We start from the raw sequence: 20,632 nt of genomic DNA on the forward strand, positions 1-20,632 counted from the left end.
CACACAGGTTCAGTCTGAAGTGTAATCACATGCTTGGGGCGCGAGAGTGGAGACTTTGGAAAAAGTTGGAAATGTCACACACTGTTAAAAGCTGCTGAGGTCTGAACTCCAAAGAGCGGAAATGAAGCAGAAACCAGACAAGAGGGATTTTAGCCAGAACGAATCAAGAGTGACTTCATCACTAATCCACATCAACAAGATACAAAGACTTGACTATGAGACGCAGAGTTAATCGAATATCTAAACAAACTTTCAGAATCAGTTCTTCCTTTGAATGACAGACTGTCTCATGGCGTCTCGCTCTGCCATGAAGAGTGAGACGATTTAGATTCATATTCTGATCAGAAGGGAAAACACGTTTTGGGTGGGTCTGTGAGATCCATCTGCAGAGATTCGTTCAGTGAGCGCTGGCAGAGGTGACGATTGGCTCACTCTTTTCTCTGAATATATCGAGACTGGGACGCGTTTGCTACCGCTCGTTGTTTGATTCAATTTTGGGTTTAACAGAACAAAAGTCGAACAGAGCTTTTTAAAATAACACGCATCAGTGCAACAAGAAGACAGATGCATCGACAGATGGACTGTTTACCATCTGCACATGTATTTTAAATGTCCACGGTTTACTGTATGAAACATTATGTTTGGGTGTGATTGAGATTAATTCAATGAGAGGAGATGACAGAAATATAATTTTTACTTTAAAACATATCGTGACTTGATGTCATCACATTCAATAAAACCATCAAAACACAAACAGTGACCAAGATTAATCTGAAAAAGGGGGGCGCGTGTCGGGTGATTTTCTCCTCCTTGCACGAACACTGCCCTTGGATTTAACATTGGCCGTCTGTGATTTCGCTCCATTGACTGCGTGCATCGTCTTTCACACTGAAAAGTGGATTTGGGATTGAAGATTAGGAAGAGGAGCCATCCTTAAAGAGAGCGTTGTGCAATCGTAAATGAAGCATGCTCAGCTGCTCGCACACACAGGCGGTGAGAAGGTGCCAAGAGCCAGCATCCATCCATCTGCTGAGTTCAGCCATTTGCAGTACAGCCAAATTATTCAGCGGCGGATAATGCTCTGCACAACGTAGAATCCAATTATATGCATTTGCTAATCTACATTTCTGCGCGACGGACTGGCAAGTATTTTGTTTTTATAATGACAGACATATTAGTGCATTTGAAATGTGTTGCAGCAGGGGACAAGCTCGTTCTATTAAGACGGTGGACTGAACAAAACCAACAAGCTCTTTTCAACAAGTCCCTCAAACTCTCTTTGAAATACGCCCTCTCCTCAATTACTACGTTTCTTAGATTGGTTTTGAAAAGCAGCGAAGGAGGTGACCTGCCTGGATCTGATGACACGTATTTCTCCGTCAGTGTGAACTAAATCACAGGAGGCTTGACAGCAACACAGATGGATCACTGTAGATGTGTTTGAATCCAACGAGCTCCGCGGTACGATTTCGACATACTAAATAAAAGGGTTGTAATTAATCAACACAAACCTGTACAGCTACAGTGAAAATAAAACCTGGAGAGATATGTCGTGTGAGGATGTGAGGGAGTTTTTACCCGAGTTTCAAATGTGATCACAACCTTTACCTTTTATGACATTTTCAGAAATAGTGCAAAACTGCAGTTAAAGAAAAGGAAGAGGAGAGGACGACACTTCTGTTCCCGCTGAACAAAATTGCATCCTCTTGCATTTTTGGAAGCTGCAGCTGTCAACTGAATTTGGATTTGTGCAGACTTCGCTTGCACCGCCGTCCAGTCTGAATCAGGAGTGTGTGTGTGTGTGTGTGTGTGTGTGTGTGTGTGTGTGTGTGTGTGTGTGTGTGTGTGTGTGTGTGTGTGTGTGTGTGTGGGGGGGGGGATTCAATCCACGAATGGCAAACTGGTCCATGAAGCTAATGAGGAGGTTATCTCCTCATCACTGACAGGAATGATGGAAGTTAACAAGATGAAGATTTGACAGCGGTGAGCACTGACCCAATCAGCTGCTGGTCTTCGTGAAGTCCTAAAATAAGCGACTCATCATCATCTGAATCCTCGGCGAACAATCCTTCGCCGAGGTATCACTTTAAAAACCGCCCTCTTTCAAACCTGCCTACAGCTGGTAATATTTATCGCAGCAGACACATTTATTATTTACCAAGCAGTTTATACACCCTCCTGCATTATTTACTCTACACTATCTGAATCAGCTACAATGTGTTCCCATGACAACAAGTCTCAGTCTGAACTATGGACATGTGCTCCAACTCAGATTCATTTATCTGAGGGTTTTATTCGGCCTGCAGCTGGCACTCTAAAAGTTTGATTCAACGCCTCAGAAACACTAATTATATTCAAGCTCGTGACACAACGCAAGAGCGTGAGAGCAATCTGTTTCAGGTTGAGTGAAGGCTGTCCAATGAGAGTCAACATGGGACAGGTCAGGTCAGATAAAGCCTGATGAATGATTTCAGGGTGAGAGAGAGAGAGAGAGACAAACAAAACTGTTTCAACAGATGGAAGTGTTTTTATCTCTTGGATCAGTCGAGACAGAAAGAACATTTTGATCCTGTAATCTTTGTGTGATCAGAAAACTTATTTCCAGAAGCATCCTCTGCAGCAAATCAAAGTGAAGAAACAAATCAAAGGTTTAACGGGGGGGGGGGAGGGGGGGGGGCTACTCGTACCGCCGGTGATGAACAATCTGTGCTTCAGGAAATAAAACAGCCGACACTGGATGTCTTTAAACACCAAGAAATGAAAGAGATCAAAATCACAGATGAAATTAAAATGCAAATAAACAACTAGTTTAAACCAAGGACCACCTTACCCGAGACCCCCTAAACAATAATCACACAACTACTTAATATGTTATTAATAATGTTAATAATAATTAAATATATACATTTATCATCATTTTTGTAACAACAAAAAATCCTTTCTCTCAATAATCAACAGAAACAGTAAACTCTTTTCTTTGATCTTTTTAATAATCCTTCAGTCTTTCTTCAGTTTATCTCGCAGCAGCTGCTTAATTCTGATTGGCTGGAGGGATGGGTGTTATTTTATCATCATAAAACATGGCATTATTTAAAGTTATTTAATTTCCCCCCGCTCTTCCCTCCAAGTTTCCGTGACCCAGTTTGATACAACAAGAGGCAGCCTGAGATGATGAAAAATGACGCCAATGCAGAAGGAAAAAAAAACAAAAAAACGCAGTTCTTCGAGGGTCCACTTGAGACTGGACCCCAAGAAGTCCAGTACAGTACAGTCCACACCCCTTTGAAGCAGACTTTAAAAAGATTCATTGATTCACCTGCAATAACCTGAATCTGTACGTGAACAAGGAATCAATGAAAGCATCACGACACTCATGAGGCACAGGTCAGACTCCACATCGAGTATTAATCACGACCTCTCGTCACTTTCTTTCCCTTGTTTAAATTAATACTCAGCATCTTTATTGATCTCAGTCCTACTTTAAGGCCCTGAAGCATCAGGAGAAATATATGTCTCCATTATTGCAACATGACCCGGCCGTCAGAGGGCACAAGATTAATTGAGAAAAGGGGGAAATTTAACACGCGCCGCGAGAGTCACAACAGGCAGAGAAATGAATGGAGGCTCATAACTGGAGCGCGTCAGAGTGGGAGTGACAGAAACATCGGCCTCGTGGGACACTGACGGAAATGGACATGATTCTTCGGGAGCAACTCTTCACACTTGACGGGAGGGCGAAACAGGCAGACCCCGCAGTCAGGTTTTAACCCCATGTTGCCTTCATGCACGTATGACAGCAGCAACACATCAAACATGTCGTGGCTTCTTCGGACACGAGCGGACGAAAGAACGCTCTCATCGTCGCGTCCCAGATAAACACTTAGATCACATTTAACAACTGTGCAACCTCCAGGGAAATCTTCTCTCAGCACAGAGGGCAAAACTCCGCGCCTGCAGGAGCTTCAATCATATTATATGATATTCACTTTTCATTTACTGAGAGCACAATGACAAAACGCCAGAGCCGGCAAGCAAATCAAAAGGACAGCAGACAGTCGAACTCGGAGGCAGAGAGTGAAAAAGAAAGAAAGAAAGGAAGCTGTCGATAGTTCATCAGGTAGAAATGAAGGCCAGGGTGTCCTGAAGTGAAGCAGGCCTGAGGAGCATCCTGAGGGTCACATGACCTCATTAGCAGAGAGCAGTGGATCTATTTGTCCTGCCTGGTGTAAATCATTGCCTTAACTGGAGAAAGACGAGGAACAGAAGAGACAGAAGGCGGGAGAGGAGGGGAAAGGGTAACGAGATGAGGGGCCGTCGAGGTGGGACAGAGGGAAACTAAATTAATTCTGGGCACAATTTAAAGTTTAAATTTTCACTGAGGCTCATTTAAAATGTGGAATTATTCAAAATGTTGTTTAATTAAGTCCAGAGGGGAGCAGAAACCTTTTCTCTTTGGGCTACAAAGCGAAGTCTGGTAGCAACTGTTTGCCATATTTGCATATACTTGCATGTTTATTAATTTGACCAACTTCTAATCAAAGCCAAATCCAAAGTCCGTGCACCGCGTCCATTTGGTTTGCAGAACACGATTTACACTCTTCTAAAACTCTTCGTCTGACAACGGAGGAAGACAGAATGTGTTTCTTTCGCCTTCTTCGTGCTTTCTTTGAATTTAGGAGCGAAAAACAAACAAAACAAAACAAAAATCTATCATGAGGCTCAGGGGGAAGAACAGGGCTTTGTTTTCACACATATCTGAAATCAACATGATCTTCAGTGAAACGCCACATTAGTATGATTGGAGGACTGTATCACCTGGAGGTCAAATCCAGGGGGAAGTGTTAATCCATGCAGTAAAAACAGAGCTCAGCTTATAGGGGGGGAAAACAACTCAGGAAATTTAAAAAGAAAGTAAATGTTTAATGATGCATTATGAGCAGAAGGCCAAAACATCCACACACAGCACTCATTTCTGCAGAGCCAATGAAACTTAAGAGAAGCACCCACACACACACACACACACACACACACACACACGGGAGACGATCAACTGAAAGAAACCGGCGTGTCTTTTCAGATGCATTTAGCTGACAGATGATCTCCATTCATCTGACGAGGAGTCTGCTCTCTGATTACTTAGTAGATATAAATGAAGAAGCTCCCCGACTGGAAACCCAGCGTGTCACTATAATGAAGTCAAGGGTCCTTACTTTGATTGACAGATTCATCATTAAAGATCTGGGCACTGAGTGATCCAGCTGTGTGTGTGTGTGTGAGGTTTGACTGAGACACAGCTGTGATGCAGTGAATCATGGAGGTCGTTCAAACTGACATAGATATAAATAAGTGACATGGGGCACAATGAGCGGGGGTCCGAACATCTATTGTATTTAATGTCTGATAAATCACACATACGATGACTGAGAGGCAGAAGAAGAGGAAACAGGTCAGCTCTTTATTTCTCCTCTGGTCCACGTTTCTTTAGAGCTGACAGGAGACGCTTGTTTATAATAAGTTCATTATTATTGTTTATAATAAGTTCATTATTATTGTTTATAATAAGTTCATTATCATAAACAACATGTTGAGGACTATCAGCCTTTTAACTTGCACTTCATACATAGTTATTCATCCCTTTGGGGAAATTCAAGTATCCAGTGGCTCATGTAATCCGTCACAGGCAGAACAATTAGACAATTAGTCAATAAAATAGGTTTAAAATGAATATATGCAGCGTTGTTTGTTATGCTTTCCAACCCTCATCGTCATGACGATGTTTGAAATGAAGCTCTGGCATGAGTTCAATCAGGAAGACTATAAGACTGTCTTCACCATCAGGTCATTGTACCGCACCTCTTTCTGCACGCTCACTTATGTTCCCGCTGTCATCGAGTAATCAGCTATTTGGTGGTCGTTCTTTTTCTCATTTTTAAGCCTATCATCGTTCTGCGAAATATGAGTTTTTCTCTGCCTTTAGTTCATGCTGATGTTTCATCCACCTCCCCGTCTCCTCCACGTGTCTTACTTTTGGTTTTCAGAGATGCTGAAGGAGTCATTTACTGTCATTTAGCCAGTTATATATTTACTGTCATTTCCATCCGCCTTGGTGTCATATATACATTTAGATGATTCACTTTTTTTTTTTTAAATGTGTAACCAATTCACTTCCTCATGTGACTGGCTATAAATCTTCAAAGGAAGTAGCTTGGTGGCCTTTTTGCACCTGCTCTGATAAAGGCCTGAAACTTGTTGTTTCATTCATGTTGTGTCGGACACATCGGCAAAAAACGAGTTTCCCAGTTGTAAAGATGCACATGAACACCAGCCGACGTCGTAGCAACAACTTGGAAACTTGGAAAAGAATAATGTTGCCCGACCTTCTGACATGATCGGCATCAAATAGGGGGCAAAACATGTTGTGTAAATGTTAACAAACGTTCGTATTCATTCACAGATTGCACATTAACGTTTTGCTCAAATATTTGACGACTTTCCAAACTGAAATCACGTGCACGCTGAAGTCGGAAGAATGACTTCCAAACTGGGACTCTTGGAGCCCAGCAGCACATGAATGCAACATTTGAATCTGTGATGAATGAAAGGCTTTTTATGCATAAAACCCCTCCGAGTGCCTCCGACCTCTTTAACAGCTTCACCGCACTGAAGAGCACCGGAGGGACACTTTCTTCTCAATGATTTTTAAAACGTTTTTTTTTTTTTTTTTTAAAAACACCCATGCAGAGCTCCATTGAACTTCTGAACAAGTCAGCGTGCTAAAACGAACAGAAAGAACCGCACCACGCGTTTCTAACCAAGCAGCGATCTCAAAGTCGCTCAAACACAACCGCGGCAGCTTTCTCAGGTTTGAGCCTCTCGTGACCGTTCAAGCAGTCAACACGAGTGTGGTGAAAAGTTCAACGGAAATGAGCAAGTCTGCCCCAAATCTGAACAGATAAATCTTTAATCCAAGTACAAAGCAAAACTGCCTCAGCTCCACACAGAAAAAGAAAGAAAGAAAGAAAGAAAACACACAGAAGCAAACTGCTGCCAGATATGCTCACGATGATGCAAATTCCTCTGAAGCTAGAAGTGAAACAAAATCTAAAGGAAGCACTTGATGTTTTTTTTAAAAATCTCAAACCCCTCACTGACTTCAAATGACAATGAAGAGATTAAAACCCAGAGATGATGCTGTCTGGTCTGGACAGTAAACTCACGCGGAGGTCATCATAAAGAGTGAAGACCTCAGAGGGGGGAAAAACTGGCGTGATCGCACTTTAAGGTCGCTCAGGATGGAGACAAATGGATTCATTTCACTTTGATCATCCTCCATAATTCACCGCCCGTCCTCCGCGCTAGAATCTGAGGACATTACAGGGCCGATACTCAAAGTATATCAGACTACGTGATGGCAGTGAAGGGAGGACGTGTGCATGTGTGTGGGTGTTTATTAAGTTTGCCTGGTGCCACATCTCTGTGCCACCCTCATTGCTATTCAAGACCAGGCTTGGCAAAGGGAATAAGATTTTTCTTCCAGCAGGCATGTGAGTGCGAGTACAGTGTGTTTTCCTCCCGAACGGACGCCTCAAATCCATCAGACACCGAGCACCCGCTTGTCAGAAACGTACGACCCTCCTCACGCAACCCGCTCCGAGCATCACTACTACACTCGTCAGCAGTTCCATAAAAGGATATTTCTGCAGTTTCAGTTTTTTTTGGGGGGAGATTTGAATTATTCCATCATCTGTGTGACCAATGAGGTTGTAAAAAGATGATTATTGTGGCAGTTCAAATCACAGGCGTCATTGAGTGACAAACATAAAGTCACTGAAAGCTTTCACTCAGCCATGGAGCGAGAGAGAGAGAGAGAGAGAGAGAGAGAGAGAGAGAGCGAGCGAGAGAGAGAGAGAGAGAGAGCGAGCGAGAGAGAGAGAGAGAGAGAGAGAGACTCTGAAGTCTGAATGTGTTCAAGGACATTTGGATTCAATAAAGCCAAATCATTATAATCAGACCACGTCCACACATTGACATACCTTTTATAAATTACAACAAAAAATGAGACAATTACAGTTCTGAATCAACGTTTTAAACTCATCCTTCAAGTTTTTTATTTTTAAACAGTGTAAGCCGAGAGTAGCAGAGAGAACTCCCATGATTCCCCACCAGCTAACGCCATCTTTAGTTATTGTTTTGATTGAGAGCCCTCTGAAGGCAGATTTTATGTAAATAGTATTTAATTCACCTTATATCAATAACAAAGTTAGACTTTGAATCAGAACATGTCACAGATCGTTTTAATGATCCTGTATTGATCACTTCACTCTGTTATTTAAAACTAGCATCTCATCATTTTTATTCTGTATCTGTTCTGATCTACTCGCTTCTTGTGTTCGTGTAGCTGCAACTCCTCCCTTCAGGGATCAATAAAGGATTATCTACCGTGTGCTGCCAAATGGTTACGGGAAAAATATCCAAACATTGTAAGACGAGTATGACGGGGGAAGTTTAAAACAAACACTTTAATCTAAAGCATAACAATCGTTTTTTTTTTTTTGGACAAGAAAAAGAAATCACAAAATCTTTGTGAGGTCGAAACAAACAAAGCAAATAATCAAATCATTGAGGCTGAAATACAAAATGCTGAAGAAGCGTAGAGCGCTTCTGTAATGTGTGTTTTTTTTTTCAGCCTTGTTACCAAACCCTCGCATGCGTGACTGTAAAACACAAATCTTCAGTTTGAAGACGAAAGGCTGTGATACACGAAGGGATAAAAGATGAACAGTAGAAATGTCTTTATTCCAATCAGATATAAATATTTTAAATATATCTGTAAGAAATATATATGAGGGAAATAAACTCAAGAGACTTTTATCCTGATGAAAAGCACTCAGTGAGGAAACCCCTCCATCTCCCATCATCCCTCCTGACGAGTCAGCTGACCGAGAACGGCTCCGTTAGCAAACACAGCTTGGACACCTTCGATAATCTAAAGCTTCAGGTGTCGATATCACCGGGACTCATCAGATCCTTGATCTGTTTGTCCTAAAGATCCCCAGCACACATCATTACAGATTTATTTAAATTACCTCCGGAGTGTCAGGCTAACATTAGACTGGCCGACTCAAATATGAACTCACCTCTCTCCACAAAGTGAGCATGTATTATTCATCACTGAACACTTGTTTGAAACTCATTACGGATGCCACACTGTGCCCTGCACAAAGGACAGACGAGGGGAAGATGAATGGACCTGATTTAGGGCGAAGACCTACAATGAATAAAAAAAACCCAAAGAAGTCAAACAGCCATGTGTCTGACTGTCAGGAGTGATGATACAAAGCTTTAAACCACATTAAAAAACACATCTGACGTGTGTGATGTCCTTAAAACAGGCTTCCCTCTTATAGCAAACAAACGATTTTAAAAAGGAATCTTTTATTCTGACACGACGACGTATTAAACAAACACAGACGTGTCACCCGTCGTGTTTGTTTGGAGAAGTCGTCGTGATATCTGTTCATTAAATCCTCGCTCCTTCTTGTGTCCCTTTTTCCCTGAAATCTAACCTCCACTCTAAGCTCCACATCACACGAATCTCCCAGTTCTCCTCATTAGCTTAAAATAAAAAAAAAAAAAAGAAGTGTTTCCTGACATTTCTTGACATTTCTGTGCGAATTATTTTAACGACTCTGTGAATCCAGAAACCTTAAGAAACGTACAAAGATTTTAGAGCAGGTCAGAATCTGAGTGAAGATAAACTTTAACATTCAGTGTATTAATGCTAAATCCTTCATTTAGACTCTTTGCATTTACAACAACGATAATGAAAGTGTATTAAATGTTGGTTACAGTTCTTGTTTAATCAGTCGGCATGTCGATGTTTGATGGGTAAGTTATACGATCATGATGTACAGTCTCCTCCTCAAAACAAAAGTTTAATCCGAGCAATAACTTCCCTTCACGGGAACGTTACTCTGTGCCAAAACTAAAGTGTTAAATAAATACCTGCAGATGCATCAAGAAAATCAGACATGAACAATTCCACTCGGTTGTTGCATGAAGGAATTTATTTTTCCATAAATATTCCTCCTGAGGGCTGCAATAACACATCTCAGTCAGCGTGGGCGTTCAGTACGAGAGCTGATTACAGTGCTGCTCTAAAATAAACTCACTCATGCTGTTGTGTCAGAAAGTTACGTGACCTGTAATCAGTCGTTTCTCCTGGCTGCGGTTTACCTGCAGGACACACGAGTGCAAGGTAAACACAACAACAAGCTCACTCCTTCGCAGTCACACTTCAGGGACAAACACAAAAAAGAGAATTATTAGACGGTTTGGGGGAAACGTTCTTCTCATTGTCTGAGCTGAAGACACCTTCGAATCGTTGGTTCTGGGTGAGAGAGGAGGTGAAACTGGCTTCACAACGCTGAAGGCTCCTGCTGAGCTGAGGGGGTTATCAGCTGACGCCATGTTTTTCTAAAAGCTTGTTGATAAAAGCAGCCATCTGTGATCCTGTGGTCAATCTGACACGTCTCAGAGCAGAGTGATCGATAAACACAATCTAACGTCACAGACATCTTAAAAACATGGATCCCTGTACTTACTGTTACTACAAGGTAACAAAAGGAACAAACTCTGAAACAGCTGCAGCTCGCTCCTTAAATGTTGTTCATCCTCCGGCTGAGGAGACATTGATTTCACAACAGATTTAAATGCATTTAGTGCTCTTTATTAGAGAAATATGAGAGATAAGAAAACAGCCGAGGCTGGGCCGCAGAGACGGGAGAGTATCGATTTTTATTTAAGTAGAGTTGGAATATTGTTATAACTCGGTGGAGTACGATACAATATGTTTTTGTTTTGGTCGCCTCGGGGATATTTGCTGGTAAACATTCGGCTCTCCGCAGGTTGTTTCGCCCCCCCCCTCCTCTTCGCTCAAACAAACATCTCATATCACACGGTGGTTCCTGTCTGCTCGCGTACAGTCACACGGCAAGGTGAATGAAAATGGGCAGGTATAAAGTACTAACTTATGGGCTATTTAAATATGCACCAAAATGACTGAATATAGGAGGGACGGAAAAAAAACCCATCAGGTTCTTGTGATTCTGAGACAGGAAAACCAAAGTTAAAAGCAGCTTAACAAAGCAGGTTGTTAAAATCTCCTTTGGGTCGTGTTTCAGTCAGGATCCTATCAGTTCAGATAAAAGTGATGGATTCTTCTGTTTATTATTATACAGAGGCCCCTTGGTTCTCATGTTACAGATCCCACAAACACGACGTCGACACACCCGGAAACCGTGCAGCAACATCGATCTCCTACGATTTTTATTACAACAAGCAGACGACAGTCCTCGAGGTGATAACTAACTTTATTCCAACGCGCTCCCCATGGTGCTCCATCTTCTTTTACGAGCGTCGATCATTTCAAAGTCTTAAAACCTCCAGTCAATAATAAACAAGACTCAGCAGAGAGAGAGAGAGAGAGAGAGAGAGAGAGAGAGAGAGAGAGAGAGAGAGAGACTCTGCAGAACAATGCACATTTGAAATCCATTTTTCAAACGCTCGTAAAAGAGCAAACAAGACGAGTGTTCCACCACGTCATCCCGAACTTAAAACTCCAATATGTATCACAAACTCTAAACATGCTTTTGATTTTGAGGGTTGAATAAAGAAACGTCTGGTTTGGGCCGTGTTGAATATTTCAGCGTTTGTCAACATTTGGTAAACTCCAAACTTCATGAATAAGTGATGAGCAGAGGTTTGAATATGAGAGAGGAAGTATAAGACATTATTCTTTACCCCGCTGCGAGGTCAATTTAATACAGAGAGAGAGAGAGAGAGAGAGAGAGAGCTGACTCATACTGAAGGCTTACGACTGAATTAAACACCAGCACTAAATCCTTTTTTTTTTTTCTTTGTCTCAAAACGAAGACAGAGACACACTCAGCTTTATATAATAATGTAAATCCATAATGAGACAAACACTTCAAACAAACAAGGACGACACTTGAATGGTCGATGTGAGGAGAGTCTTAAAAAATAAAAACTGCTGAAACAATGAACTCAAAGTACGGAAGCCCGGAGCAGACAAACATCTATTCATGTTGATTTGACTCATTGTTTCCCTGAGATCTCACCTCGTTCACCTCGTTCACCTAACACGGCTGGTGTCCTGTGATAGTGACATAACTTGTACTGGACTCTTGATCACAGGAAGAAAAAACAACAAACAGCATTGTTATTGTGAGAGAACGAGATAAACAACATTTCTCTGAAACAAACGAGAGAGATTCATCAGTCGTCTGCTGCCACACCGACAGAAATGTGAATTAAGATTCATCGTGAAGATCTCTGATCACAAACAACCAACAACCTCAGACAAAAAAACAAAAGTACAATGTAATATATTTCATCACGTTGCATTTGTCTTAGACGACTTACGGCTACAATTTGCACGCTGAGCTCAAATCCTGTAGAGTTTCACAGCAGACCATTCAAACCATGAGCCTGCAGAGACAAGCTGCTGCTTCTGTGTTTTTTATGTTTCCAGAGACAAAGTGAGGAGGGGGAGAGATATGAGAGAGGAGCAGCATAAAAGAGAAAGCAGACATAACACACATGGAGTCACCCCGTGCCCCTTTAAGTCTTCTTCAGACTGAGAGAGGACGAGGAGCCAGCTTTGATTTTCTTAGATCTTTACAACTTGTAAGGAAAACATAAAAGCGGCCTGACAGAAAAAAGGCTCTATTCAGCAAATCAAAAGAGTTTATCAGGAACAGTGGATAATTTAGGTGCTCAGATTCAGTTTGAATTCGTCAGGGAGCTTCAGTGATTTTACACATCAAAGTCTGTGTTCAGGTCTTGAGGAGAACCTGCATCTGTTTAAAGGAAGCCTTTTGTTAAAAGCCATTTTTAGCTCCAGAGGGAGCAGCCGAGATTCTGCTCATCGACTCAAGTGGTGCCAGTCAGTGTCGGTTTATGTGTCGCAAACTCTGCAGCCCCCTCCTCATCACGAGCTTAACTCAAAGGTTTGTTAACTTCGATTTAGCACAAGGTCGCTGACAGAGACGAAATCAAACGGTAAATATCGCTGTGAATCTGAAAGAAACAACATCCATCACACTGAACAATGTAAGATCATATTAATGTCCATAACTGAACTGGTCAAGATTAAAACATGTAGATGAACTAATTTGGTAATCATAATTTAATCCACTTCACTGGGTCGATTGGTTGGAAAAAGAAAAAAATACACTGCAGTGAGTTTTATTGGATGAAATCACAGTATTGATTTTGGAACAATTTGTTTCAGAGAAACTCCTGAAGTTGGTTTTGTGTTGGACACAATCCCATTTAATTTCAACTTTTAGCGAGAACAAAAATAAACAGGAAATAATCATGAAAGTGTGAGTAAGAAAAAAGAGAGAGAGAGTGTGTATCTGGGATAATGACACAAGCAGCAGCAGCAGCTCAGTCTGTTCTCCACGCTGTGAATCCGTGTGATGAATCTCGAGCGGACCAAAAATGGCGCCGTGTTTGACGAGTTATGAATGATGACTTCTGAAAAGCAAAAGGCGTTTAAGCGCTCCTTTAATCTGTGTTTCCTCTGGTGTCATTCAGAGCTTCTGTGCACCTCGCTGCACTCGGGTCAGCTCGCATGAATCACCATCTGAGGGGTGAGTCATAATCCTGCTCGGGGTTTAATTAGTACAACCAAAGAGGCTTCGACCTGTCATTAAAAACTCCGACGAGCCTTCATCTCCACCCATCTCCACTAACGCTGCACATATAATACCTATTTACAACAAATATTTGTAATATTTATCCCTCCTGAGATGATTATCACAAAAGTTATTCACACGTGTTTAATATTTATGAAGCCGTCTCGGTGCTAACGATGCCGCTAATAGCAACACAGAGGAAAATAAAATGTTTGCATTAGTGAGATTAAATGGTCGGTCCGGATAATTAGACGCACTGACAAAGCTTTCAGAGGCAGATAGGAGTGAGTAGGAAGGTGATTGAAGTGACAGCGAGTGAATCATCTCCCATCACTCCAGTTGGTGAGGATGTGACACTTTGAGCCTGACGTTAGACGAACGAGAAACTCTGAGCCGCAAATGCAAACTCAAAAACGCTCTCATGCACGGTCGACGAAAGACACAAAACGAGGATCATGCGAGTGAGCTGCAGCGTGTTGGGAGTCTGGATCCTGATTCAGACAATTCTTGACAACCACGGCGGGGGGAAATTAAATTCCTTGATTGTAAGAAATCGCACAAAATGCCAGATGGAAGAAAATGTAATCAGCGAAACACTTTGAAATGTGTGGATTTTAATCAGGTAACACAAAAAGCTTCCAGCTGAATGTTTCCAGCGTCGCATGGTGTCGCATGCTCGTCATGATTTTACGTTTTATAGAGAAAGCTGAATATTCAAACTCTCTGCAGACGGGTGATCAGAGTAAAGCTGAGGAGGATTTTACTCGATTAAATAGCTGAAAAGTATTTTACGAGTCCTCTGTGTCTTCTTGGCTTTTTCTGTTAGGGCTTCTAAAAAGTGATTTAAAACAACAATTTTCGCCTGCTTTGAATCCCAATGAAACAACGATGTTCTGCTGAGTCACTTTTGAAAAAGTTTATTGGGATTTCATTGTTGAAGACGGATGATTAAAATTAGATGAGCTTAATTTATGTTCTGTATGAATGAAGCTCACAAAATATCCAAGAAGGTTTTTAAGAAGTCTTTTAACACTACTGATCATCCTATTCGACAGACAAAGAGCTCGACATGACATCCTCTCGAGCCCCCCTCTGTTTTTGCTTCATATAAGCTAACACATCAGAAACAGAATTTGTATATATGTAAATCTCAGACTGAATTTCATGTCTTTTAATGGTTAAAACAAAAAGAAAATCTATGTTCTTCTGTATATCACAAAGGGAAGATAAAAGCATCGAAGCTGTGTCCAGAATAGGAGACATAATGAGGCATCAGCATGAGGTGTCCAGGCTGATGCTTTATTCAGTGTTTGCTGAGCGCTTGGTGGGCTTTTTAGCAGATAGCGTTATTTTTTTCCTCGTGTACAGTTATGTGTGTGCACGGCAGAGAGAATTTCCATCCTTCTTGTGTGACAAAAGCTTGATTGCATGTTCAGTTCTGCAACACGCACACGTCACATTTTATCAACCTCGTCTCTGTGAAGAAGATTGTTGAGCTTCTTTTTCATACGAGCGGGGAAACACAAACGCGACGTGTATTCCAGCAGGCTAAAAACAGATTAAAGTAAATATTTTAACAGTTCAAGTGACAAATTAAAGACAACACACAGATGCTGAGTCATGCATTTCACAATTAACAAAAACAGAAATCCTTCAAGTAGCTACTCCTCCCGAGGCATGAGGAGAAGTAATCATGATAAATCAAGTTCTGCTACGTTTCTCTCCTCTGAAGATGCTGCACACATCAGATGAGGTGTTCAGATATCCGAGCGTCGAGGTTTGAATTTATCAGAAAAGAAACATGGGGAAGGTAGGTGTAAACGTAGCAAACCTCAGCCCACAACCACCAATCTGACTTGGACAGGTATAAAAAGAAACTCTCCCAGCTAAGAGCCTCCGAGAACACGCCAAGGTCACTGAAGCAGCCAAATGGGGCTGGCAGGACATTCGCCCAGACTCTTATACCTCCAAAGACTTGTGTCCTCACGGTGAAAACCACAAGCTCCCGGCCCAGAGAAAGAGCCCGGGTCACACCATGATTATATCAAAGAGGACGGGCTCGCCAAGTGTTACTATCAGCGCCAAAATGTCCTGTTCTTTTCCTCCCACCTGCTCCATTTGTCATCATTCCCACCCGTGCTCTCTCACTCTTCCTGCTGTCTGCACATCCATCACTCTCCGGTCACAAAGTCACCCGTGTTTCCCCGCCACGCTGACATACTCTCACGTGCATCTTTTCCATGGAGTCTCTCCTGGTCCTTCAAGGCTGTCCAAAGACACACCCGTCAGAGTCGCGTATTACCCTCATCAGTCACGTTGAGACTCGATCCTGCATGTTAGACGTTTCTTTGCACTGGACCTCAAAGAGCACAGAGACATTAGACAAGATAAAAGTGTCACTCTTTATCCTTCTTTGAATACCTACTCGAGTCTCAACTCCAGCTTCAACAACATCACTGAAGTGCTCAGCAACAGATGACAAGCAGAGAACATTGTTTTATTTCCATTGCGCACAGATAGAGGACGAAGTGGACGACTTATATGAGACCAAAAAAAACATGTTGATACAAAAGCAGCTCATGTTTCATTCATGAAAGTAGATTTAAGCTGGAACATTATGAAGACAGTGTTTCATTGGCTGTCATTTATTAATTCCTGTTTTCTGGCGAACAGCGCCTGCTGCTTCTTCATGTTTGCTTCGTAATTAGAGTTGGAAATTGAAAAGGTGAAATGAGGTACACACTGACGGCGGAGCATTAACACTGCTTCTCTAATACAATGCATCATGGTAACCAGCCAGACACGACTGATGTCTGCGATAAAGAATAGAAGTTGATGAAGTGGTTCTTATCTTTTTTGTTGATAAATCTAAACGAGAAATACAGTTTCTGGTTTTTTTGATTTCCCGATCTGAGCAAAGTTAACAGACGAGTTTTACCTGCCAGAAGATGGTATCGATTGTGCTGCCCAGGAATCCTTCTCTGGTTTCAGACGACAGCAGCTTGGGTCCGAGGATCGTCATGAACTCGTTGAAATCCACCTGTCCATCACCTGAAAGCAGTTTAAAAAGTGGGATTAGAGACAGCCTGTAATTAACACATCAGATCCAGCTGACAGTCCGATACAGGACAGGTCGCCTCCGTCCTGTCGCCTTGTTTGTGTTGGATTTGAGCGTCAGTCCAGCTCTCACTTTGTAGCCTTGACACCACCCAGTAAGATGGGAAATGATTCTGACAAGATGAACACACGCTGCTGGTTCCCCGTGAGAGGAGAGGGAGGGTGAATGAACGACAGCCGATGTGCCTCTGAGCACAAACAGCCCGCAGCTTATTGTGTGTAACTGCATTAAAGGAGAGCTGAGGCGAAGAGGAGGGGCCAAAAAAAATGCTAGTGCATGTTTTTGTCTCTGCAGTTTGTGCAGGAACTTAAACCCTGTGAGTGATAACAGCACGCTCAAATCAAACTGTTCAATTTGCAACTGAGACAACAGATAGTTAAAACAAGCTCTACAATACTGGATGTGAAGCAGATCAAAGTTTCCTGAATCGCTCACAACATGGACTTCCTGCTGTTTTTATTCCAACTCTGCTGATCCGGGGAGCCTGCGAGTCGTTGGAGCTGCTGCCAAAACAAATCATCAAAACTCTGCAGACAACAACACGTTCGAAGCAGCAGATCAAGGCTTCACGGGGAATCTCTCTTTTGGAGATGAAAGTTTTCACAATCCCTGTGAGGTTTCTTTGTCTCCCCCTGCAGAGTGTGTCTGCTTTTATGGACTAACTTTGGGTGAATCAAATCGACAACGACAGCTCCGACTGTTCGGCATCAGCTGAGACAATTATAGAAAAGAGATGAGAAAAAAAAAAGAAGTGTGATTTTAGTGATGCAGGACTTCACAATCTGCCCCATCCTGCAGCCCCTCTCCTGTTGCCACTGTGGAGACTCAGGGGCATGCTGCCACTGTAATGCTTAATGTCACTGACAGCTCTTGCATATTCAGCAGAGCAGATGCATTGCTATGAGCCAGATGGAGGAGCACTGAGATCAGAGGATGCCCGGACAGCTGGATGGCTGGTTGACAGGGCGGGATAAAGGTGGTCTAAAGGGCTCAAGGTGAAACAGCAGGTGTCACAGTGTGAGTATTTAAAGCTTCAACAAGTGCATGTGTGTGCATGAGATTTTTTTTTCAGCCCTGATGGTCACTTTGACACTGATTCCCGCAGCAGGCAGCTGTTAGGAGCAACGTTTTCCTGCTAACATTCAATTTCAAACAACTTTATTAATCCCTCATGAGGCGACTGGTGTGAATCAGCCCGTACACACGAGAAACAAACTCGTACAAACTGAAGTACAAGCAACAGATTACGTACGGAGTTAAAGCATAGATAAGAGCTGAAGGAGACGCTGATGTTAGACTGATCCTCTCCCGAAGATCTGCTGGTTAGACTGAATACGAAACACAAGGATGATACATCAAATAAAAGAGTAAAAGATAAAATGGTTGAGCGTTCAGTAATCTGATCGGCTCTGATCAGTCAGGTTCTGTAAGATATGTTGAAGTTACTTCATCATCCTTGAAGCACAGCACCTGCTATGAACTATAGCCTGCTTTTATATTAACCGAGCAAGTGTGCAGATTACAGTCTGTGGGAGAGAGAATTATATGGTAACCTGACATTTATTGAATCATGTAGAGTGAACTATAAGGCACATGTGTTGTTCAGTAAAACGAGGGCTGCACGAACATGCAGCCATGCTCAGCTGAGAGCTGATTATAAAGATCCATGCCAGCCTAGAGTCCCTGTTTTATGTCCAAATGTGCAACACCAACTTTTTTTATTTATTTTTATTTTAAATTTAAAGAATTTTTTTTAAACATCAGATAATTTTGTGAAGACAAAACCAGAGATTTAAAAAAAGCTGAAATAATGAACTTCAGGTGACCCGAAACAGAAAACTGCAGCTGTGTGCTCTTTTGTCTGCTGGATGTGTGGGCAGTGATTTCCTCGAAAGGTCAAAACACTTCACTAGAAACAGGTGAACTTCGTCATCCAATCATTTTATAAGCCTTAAAAAAACTTCCTTTACGAACTGTATTTTAAATTCACAGACTGTTTGGTGGTTTCTATCCGCAGCTACTTGGTGTTTAAATCAGGTCATTGCTTTGTGTTTCCTTGAAGTTCCCAGAGAAGAGGAGTACAAATAAAAACAGAAATCAATGATGCAGGCTGAAAGAACTCAACTGGTTTGCTGATTAGTCTGAAAACATGCCAGCTAAATCTCATGTCGTATCTACTCTGCAAACTGACCAACTAAATGTTTTGTTATGCATGGTGACCCAGACTGAAGTCTCAAACAGAAACAACCTTCCTCATCGAGCTGCATTTGGCTGTTTTCGCTCATCATGACTGCATGTCAGCGCTTGATGTCTCTGCAGTTTTTTGACAGATCGACTCGATGCATAAAATCACTGAGTCACTTTCTGTGTCTGTCAGAGTCCGAGCCACCTGACCGTTTTTTTGACCGGTCTCTTCCCGTCACGGTCTCAGCTTGAAATGATGAATTATTTAAGAAGGATGGAAAAAAAATCCTGCTGCCTTTACGAAGAAGTCAGAAGAGGACAACAACTGAATGTTTATCTCTGGAAGTATGAGACATGCAAAGATAGAAGGGTAAAGATAAAGTTGTCGTGTGTTGAAAATACGACATCAAGGACGTAAGCACCAAGAGAAGGAGGACGTCCACCGTTAAAAACCAAGGCTGGTGCAGTGCTGTGATCTGGAACAAAGAAGTGTAGTCACAGCTCCCCGGTGAAGGACATGCACAGCTCAATAACAATCTCAAGGATTGGCAGAGATGAGCAGAGCAGATAACCTGTCAGTATCTTCTGGGTATCAGGTGGACTGGCTGCTGGACGCCAATCGATGCGTGTGACAGAGGATTTTCTCCTCACAGCTGCCCACTTGGCCGAGATACAATCATTAGCATCCATTCTTATTCACCTGCTCGTCCTCTCCTGTGTGCAGCGTGACTGCATCAGCGTGCATGCACATCAGATCATTTCACAATCTGTAGCCTACTGTAAAAAAAAACAAAAACAGACAACAGGCAGGATGTTTGACACGTCTATCTATCTGTGGATTTAACAGAACATCAGGAAGACCTGATCTCACAATGTTCTCAAACACATTTTCTTTTAATGAGTAGGAGCTGTGTGTTTTTACAGTCATGTTTCTGTGAGCAAAGAAGAGAGACGAGTTCACACCATAAACCTTTTTAAAGCTGCCAGAGCTGGAAATCAGCACAGTCGGGCTCTTTAAGTTACCTTCATGTACTTTTGTCTCTTTTTATTCCCTTTTAAGTGAAATGACAAATCTTTGCACCCGACAGCCTTTGAGAGATACAGAAGTCTGGATCTGACAGAGTTGTTTTTATTGAATTGGATTTTGGCGCGTTAACAAACACAAAGACACGGCTCTCCGGTTTGTTAATGTGCCAAACTCTAATTCAGCAGAGTTGAATCCGAGCCAGTCCTCAAATTGAATAATGCCTAAATGGAGTAAATCCACAGCATTTCGCTTATGACATCAATCGATACAAACAAGTTGACCCGGGTCACTTCATGGGGAAAGAGCTTTTCCAAACAACAACACCAACAAATGTCGATCCAATATGCCGAGGCAGAAACAACAATAAGAAGCGAGGGGATAAATAAGTAAACAGCCTGACACTTTGCAGACTTCCTACGACTAACGCTGCAGTGACCTTCATCAGCCTCGCCTGCGTCTTCAAGTGGCAGCAGACGATGCAACAAGATCCGGCCCGGAGGCACACAGCAGCGACGGTCTCCTGAGACGGTGGAGCCGATGAGTCAGAAAAGGAATAAAGGCAGTCTAACTTCTTAAAGT

General features: G+C 42.2%; 1 protein-coding gene across 2 annotated transcripts in view; it reads right to left on the bottom strand.

Moving 5' to 3' along the window:
* caln1 (calneuron 1) overlaps window positions 1–20,632 on the bottom strand; it is a 51,074-nt gene that overhangs the window by 12,307 nt on the left and 18,135 nt on the right. For both annotated transcript variants that reach the window (XM_079353666.1, XM_079353665.1), the window contains exon 4: window positions 16,663–16,775. In XM_079353666.1, the coding sequence (XP_079209792.1) occupies window positions 16,663–16,775 (113 nt within the window). The remainder of the gene's footprint in view (window positions 1–16,662; window positions 16,776–20,632) is intronic.

The sequence above is a fragment of the Symphodus melops genome (assembly GCF_947650265.1).
Source record: "Symphodus melops genome assembly, chromosome: 10".
Lineage (NCBI taxonomy): Eukaryota > Metazoa > Chordata > Actinopteri > Labriformes > Labridae > Symphodus > Symphodus melops.